The sequence below is a fragment of the Coccinella septempunctata genome, chromosome 2, assembly GCF_907165205.1.
Source record: "Coccinella septempunctata chromosome 2, icCocSept1.1, whole genome shotgun sequence".
Lineage (NCBI taxonomy): Eukaryota > Metazoa > Arthropoda > Insecta > Coleoptera > Coccinellidae > Coccinella > Coccinella septempunctata.
In genome coordinates, this window is record NC_058190.1 from 47,126,247 (window position 1) to 47,133,577 (window position 7,331).

The window sequence follows — 7,331 nt, forward strand, 5'->3', positions numbered from 1 at the left end:
ATACTGACGCACGACAGTATTTTTATCTGATTGAATTTCTGCTGGGAAAACGCAGACCGTACGGAAACAATGGAAAACTAAGAAAGGGTAATTAATTTCGAAAAGAATTATTGGAAAACGATTTCGGGGATATGTGAAGCAAGATATTTCTGTACTAAGCCAGAGCTTTGTTACGTGGAATTGGATGAGGGGTTATGATTGCTAATCAAGGTTTATTCGACACACACAATCGAGGATGATGAAATAATCCTTAGAGAGAGTAGGCTTCTGTAGGTTTAAGATATGAGGACATTTGTGAAGGGATGAAATTTTATGTTCAATTTGTTTATTTTGTATATAAAACTGTTTTTCTGCTTCTTCTTCCACTTGTTATTCTGTAGGTATAGTATGATTTGAATTTCCCTCCATCAAATTCATATGATGCATTAAATACAGGGTGATTCATTAAGGGTGGTGATCAAAATTGATAAGTGCCAATAACTTCGACAAAAGAAATGAGTTTGCGGTTATGCTATTTGGCATTCTGATAATTCACCACTTGAAAAGGAAAACAAACTAAAATTTGTTGTTGACATGCGGATTTCAAGTTACAGAGGGTCGACCCTCTTAGTGAATCACCCTGTACATTCGAAGTTTAGGCGTTATCTAAGTCAATTTCTAACTGCCTCTATGCCAACCCTCATGAACCACATGACGTCCATCTGAAAAAAAAATAATTAAGACCCAATATAATTCAGACGAAATTTTAAAACCAATTATACTGAATATTTCCGCTTAGAAATGTGCTCAACTAAGGATCATATTGAAGAGTTGCATAATTTCTCGCGTCCATATGTTATTTTCGTTTAGTTTCGGTCGAATTATGATCATTATTATGATTAGCACGTCTACTGGTTTTGCAATTCCTCTATAATTACATTACTCGATCGAAAAACTACACACTTTTACTATCAGTATTCTTGAATTATGAAGTTTCAAAAAATTTGAAGTAGTTCTAGTGATCCTGTATACACAGAAAATTCATATCCTCTTTATTTACTCTTTTGAAAAGAAGAACACTTACATTTTCTTTGCACTATCGTTCCATATTTTGCCAACTGAAGGAAGAATAGGTCATATTACATATCCATTTTTTCTTAATTGTGAATTTTATTTCAGATACTTCAAAAACCAAATTATCTCTACTCAAAAAGAGGTTTATAAGAGAATCCATGTCCAGATCCATATCAGAAAGAATCATTATAAACTTACATAATTTAAATTGAGAATTCAATTTCAATCGATATTGGAATTTCTTACCATAAAATGTGTTTTATTTACTACGAATGACATAATCATTACTCTACAATTAGCATGTTTTCAACTTATCGAAAAAATTTCTGCTCCTAGATTTCAATCATGTCTATTTCCTGTTATATGGATCTCTCCATCAATTTCCATTCTTATCTCTATTTCTTCCGTTTTATTTTCTTCTTCCTTAGTATCGATGGTAACTTGATCTCTGCTGATTTCTACCGATTCACCTTCATCGATTTTTTCCCCAATAACTATTTCTTCTTCTTCCTCAGATATATCTTTAGTAACGGTGTCCTCTGTGGATTCATGGATTGGTACATCAGAATATCGACTTATCTTCTCTTTCAAAACTGACGTTGCCCTGTCTCTCTCGTAAGTGAAACCAGCAATAGGACACATCCAGTCGGAGGAATCATCGAGTATAAACGATACGTTTTCTCTGTCGACCAGAGAGTTTTCAGGGACAGTTAGATCCTCTTCTGTGGTCGTCGCAGAAACCTCCCTGACTGACATCTTCTCGGCTTCTAAACGGGCAGCTAGTTCTTCAGAAGCCGTCATCTGTACCTTTCGTTTCTTGGGTACGAAGGGCACGCATTTTAATTTCAGATTCGCTGCCATCGTTTTCACCATGTCTATGACGTATTTTGCGTAGGTTATTCCTCCAGTCTCCTGAATCTTCTTCTCTATTTCTCTACCTCTATCGCCCGGGATCCGAACAGGTTCGTTCTGGTTATCAGTGGACAAATCTCTCATGTACGACATGAACTCTGTCAGTCTAACCTCGAAGTTCGGAGCGAAGCGCTTGGGGTCTATAACTATGAAACAGTGTCCGACGTTTGCTCTCTGCTGGGAGACTCTTCCGACCCACACACCTACCCTATGACTGTAATGAGCGCCACTGAGAATCCCGCACAAAATGTCAACCATGATCGACAACCCTGAACCTTTATAACTGCCCAAATCTTCTTGACTCCCAAGGGGAAGGAATCTGCCACTTTTCAATGCTACATCTGCGTTCGTTTCTGGTAGACAAGCAGCGTTCACTGCCCATCCTACTGGTAAAAATTCTCCGTCTTTACATTTTATTTCGATGTTTCCTCCGGAGGTTACAGAGGTCGCCATGTCCAGCAAAAAGTAGTCTCCGAATAATCCTGGAGCAGCAAGAGAAATCGGATTGGTCCCAGAAATTGGATCTTTGCTTCTGGTCGGTAGCATCAATGGGGAGCTATTGGTGGTTGCAAACCCCAACAAACCCTCCTTCAACGCCATTTTACTGTAGAAAGATGCTACACCGAAATTGTTCGAGTTGTTTGCAGTCACTATAGCCGCTCCTACCTGCTTGGCCTTTTCGATCGCAACTTTCATGCAGAAGGTTCCAACCACAGCTCCCAAGCTATTTTTTCCGTCCACCCAAGCAGACGCTGGAGTCTCTTTGGTGATCACTGGTTCGCCGGCGACTTCTACACTGCCATTGTGTGCGTCCGAAATGAATTTATCCAAGCGAAACACACCGTGAGAATGGTGACCTGTTAAATCTGCATTTACAAGAGAATCCGACATTATTTCAGAGTATGTCTTGTTCACCCCAATCGCGCAGAAACATTCTGTTACGAATTTCCTTAAATCTGGTATCTTTATGGTTTCGCTGCCATCGTCGTCTTCCATTTTTGATCGATCGTTTTCCACTTACTGAAACGTCATTATGACAAATCATAGATTAGTCTATGGTCACAAATGTGATGAAGATAGTGGTGAGTTCTATGTCAGTTGATATCAAAAACTTCGAACAAGGAGAACACCTGATGTTTTTAGACAACAATCCTTTGAGTTCTGTGAAATTTCTGGTGAAAATGTGTCAAACTAAAATCTCGAAGGTAAGAATTATTCTTCATTAAGATCCATACCCTTTTTTTAGTCCAATTCCATTGAGCAAAAAAGTGAGAGCCTTCTAAACCGTTCTGTTGAACCGCCGTTTCCAAACTAATTGATGATGGTCAGGTAGAAATATAGTGGGACTTGTTAAGATTATGACATCTCGAAGACAATACAATAACAGGTGGATTTCGGTGGAAGCAGAATTGGTATCAATTACACTGTTAAAATAGGAGACAGCTCATCATTTTTTTTCAACGGGACGATTAGCAATGAAAAATGAAATTATTTAATCAGCAGGAAACATTTTACGAACGTTCAAATGATGGGTTTTTGAAGGACCAACGGTTTTTCCACTTCCTGATACAAGGAAGGAGGTAGAATGTTTTTCAGTGAAACAATAGAGCTAGTTTTATTTCTGCTAATGTTTATCCCTCCGCTACTATTTGGAAACACCACCTAAAACAGAAAAAATTAATATTTTCTTGATGTGTGTGTAGATACATTCGAAGTGACAAAGTATAAGCCATAAACGATAAGTGAAATCATTAAATACACTTTCAGGTCTGATATCAATTTCAATAATGTCCCAAGTTAGATGTGTGGTGCCTGATAAAAATTCCTCAGAATGTTTACCTGGGAACGGAAATATTCCTTTATTACGTTTAATGCATTTTCCCCAGCGTCGCAATACGGTCGTTATAACGAGATATTATCTCGGAGACAAATGAAGTAAAATCAACATTTAAGAATATTTGTGACATGGAGTAACCATTAAAGGGACATTATCACTCTATGGCATTTGTATTTGGGTGTTTGGGTGGGTTCGCTCCCATCCATTGCGTGCTTCATTCTGTAATTTCGCTGTTGTGGCCGATGGGTTTTGAGCATTGCTCGGGAATCATTGAGCAGGGTATTTTTGAAGAGATAACTCGCGTTCAAAAAAATTCGTCGTCAAGACGCTATAGAAATTTTGGGTATTGATGATGTTCTGTGACTGAACATTCTTTCTTGAATCACTGCATAATTTCGAAATGAAAATATGTAAAATTCAAATTATATATCGTATTTTTGTATGAAAACAAGAATCCAAAAAATCTCAGGTGAACGACATGAATCTTAAATGATGAGATATTATGATTTTCACACTTAGAAATAGGTATGTAAAAAAGCTATACTCATTTCAGTTATATGAATAAATCACAGTGAGAATCTCTTCATAAATAAGTATTGAATTGATGTGGCCATTAACTGATGGAAATCCATAACTCAACTAAAGCAACTGAATATCATTATTTTCACATGCATCAGGTTGCATCAGGTTTCAGAGTTCTGTATAACTGAAGTGTACTCCATTCACTTTTATTTTAGCAGTCGGTTGACCATGGAAATTTGACACAATTCACTCTGTATAGTATGAAAATGTGGAGTTATGAAGCTTGTCGAAACATTTTTGGGATTTAAATCAACGTTATGTTGCCCGTTCTACGTAAAAGTTTCTGTTATTACGTATTTCATCACAATGTCGAATCTCTTCGGAAAATATGTGACGAACATAATTGAAGTTTATACAAACTGATTGAAGGCATACCAAATCCAGTTATTTGCATGGAAAATACAAGAGATCAGTATAATATCATAATAAGCACTAGCTTGAGGAGAGTTAATGTTCGTTATCTTCTTTGGCTAAAGTTTGAATACGTTACATCAGTTGTAGATTTCAAAAATATTAACCCTAATATGAAATGCATATGATGCAGTGGTTGGGAATGGGTATCTCCCGAAGGAATTAACAGATAATTACAAGAATGTTAAATTCTTCAACAAAAATCATCTTGCATCAATATAAGTAAAAGGAATTGAAGGAAGTTTCAAGTTAAGATGAACAAAAATTTCACATGAATAAACAAGTAACAGGGCAACTTGCGCGTATTTGTGGCTATTCATCTTAATACATTGATTAAATAATAATAATGAGGTATTTATTAGTACCTTAAGACATTTACATTGTATAGGACAAGTCAAATGAAAAATAGAAAAATCCATAGTAGGGATCTTATTCTCTGATGACATTTATCGAAAATCCTGTAGTAAACTTTTCGCATTAATTCACTCAAACATAAAATTCTCAAATGCCACCATTTTTTTGGGTCTCCCAATAGAAGGAAATTCTTTGTCGTCCTCTTCATTCACAATCTTTCTGATTGTGGAAATATTCAGCTGAAATATAAGTCGTTTAGATTCAGATGAAACATTATATAAATTCTCTTACATTGAATATGTTCGCTACCGTCTGACGTATTGTGGGTTTTAGAATATCAGGGTATAACTATTTGAATGAGCGGACCTGAATTCTAAATAGCACTTCCTGAAACCCTGCATCTTTTTTCAATCACTTTCGGCATTTTCGTAATAAAAATTGATATTAGTTGTGGCAACGGCGTTATGACATTAACGACATTTCATGAGTGCCAACCTAACTTCGTTCTAGTTACAAAAACTTGAGAAAATTATTTCATGGCCAACCGACTGCTAAAATAAATTTGAATGAAATATAGTCTTCATAAATAAGTATTGAATTGATGTGGCCAATAACTGATGGAAATCCATAACTGAACTAATCATTATTTTCATATGCATCAGGTTTCAGAGTTCTCTATAACTGAAGTAGTTGCTAGAAATGACTTCTCCTTTGCTCCAAACACTTCTCATATCTTCTTCTGACAGATTCAAGAACTGTATTCATAATAAGGATCATATAAGTTAATTTGATGAACTTTTCAATGATTGAATTCTTAGCCGATCCTTAAAAATATTCAGAGAGTACCTAAGCTTTCTGCAGCTCTGTGTGCTTTGGCTCCATCCATGAAAGTAACTAGAAGATCATTTTCTGAAATTCTTTGGGGTTTTCACTCCCAGTATCTGAAACAAAATCAATTAAAAATTGAAATAATCGATTTGGCCGATATTTTCCGACAAGGAATGATCTCCTGCATTTTCCGGAACATCTTGGGCAAACGCCTCTATATCGAAACCATCAGATGAATGTCCTTTTCAGTGAAATTCCTCTTATATTCATGGGAATCACATCAAGAATGGCGCATCAAAAAATAATCGTGCCAACGGAAGCGGGTTTAAAAAAAGGCTGTATTTCAACGATCCCCGTTATTTATAAGGCACGTCCAGATATCAGAGTAAACCCCCACCCACAGTCCACAGAATCCGGCCGCTCGGGCCAAAAAAAATCATCAAGGAAAGGATAAATCAGGACGTTCTCTGTCAATATCAAGACATACATCGCCATTCAGTTCCGATCGGATCAGTTCTATTGCCCGCGTATTTTTCGTTTCGAATTGACAAATGTACCGTTCGACGGGATCGCGGGCGGCATTGTCCTTTCGGGACCTACCCCTTTTCCTCGCCACTCCACTGATAAATCATCGGGTGCCGCAGGGGTTGACCTACAAGCGAAGAACAAAGATGCGTCAGTGAGTAGCATTGAAAGTGAAACGAGAAAGAGAGTGATTCTCCGATGGTTTTTAATCTGGTACAAGAATTTTACAGCTCAAAAGGACGATACCAAAACAATTTTTGGAGGATTTTGTAGATTCTCTAATTAATAAAATCGAAAAACTATCTCAGTCAGAACTGATCTTTCAAAATGTCCCTAAACTTGCTGTTAATCCCAATAGAAAGCACAAATTAGGTTACTTCGTTTTTTATGGTCATATATAGGGTGTCTAAACTAATGAGAAGGGAAATGATTCCTCGATGGAAATAAACAGGGGTAGTTCCTATAATTTTTTTTCGAAATCGACCTCCCTTCCAAGATGCATGCTTTGGAAGGCGATGACTTGTTGAAAGTTTTTATTTTTTTTTACGTGTTCTAAAACACAGAGTCATAAGACTATACATAATATGAAGCACTAAGTAGGTGTTACTCACAAAAGTTTTTTAGATTCCATAACTTTATTATTAAGGCTGCGTATTAGCGCCTCTACTGTTCAATATTTTCGCCATAGCTGTATCGATAATTGCTGACATGAGAATGCCCGTAAGAGGTGTTGGGATAAGATTCAGATTTGATGGAGGCCTGTTTAACCTGAAGCGCCTCAGAGCAAAAACCATTACCAAGTTTATCATGGAACTTCAATATGCAGACG

At 36.8% G+C, this 7,331-nt stretch overlaps 1 protein-coding gene across 1 annotated transcript; it reads right to left on the minus strand.

The window, feature by feature from the left end:
* Positions 1-1,315: 1,315 nt before the first annotated feature.
* LOC123306779 (uncharacterized oxidoreductase YjmC-like) lies at positions 1,316-3,963 on the minus strand. Its single transcript, XM_044888921.1, has 2 exons — positions 3,201-3,963; positions 1,316-2,985 (listed from the first exon to the last, which is right to left on the minus strand). Exon 2 carries the CDS (start codon positions 2,959-2,961, stop codon positions 1,393-1,395), a length of 1,569 nt encoding a protein of 522 aa, XP_044744856.1. The 5' UTR covers positions 2,962-2,985; positions 3,201-3,963; the 3' UTR covers positions 1,316-1,392.
* Between the last annotated feature and the right edge of the window lie 3,368 nt (positions 3,964-7,331).

Excerpts from the sequence above, each read along its gene's own strand:
- LOC123306779 (XM_044888921.1), bottom strand. The coding sequence starts at position 2,961 with ATGGAAGACGACGATGGCAGCGAAACCATAAAGATACCAGATTTAAGG.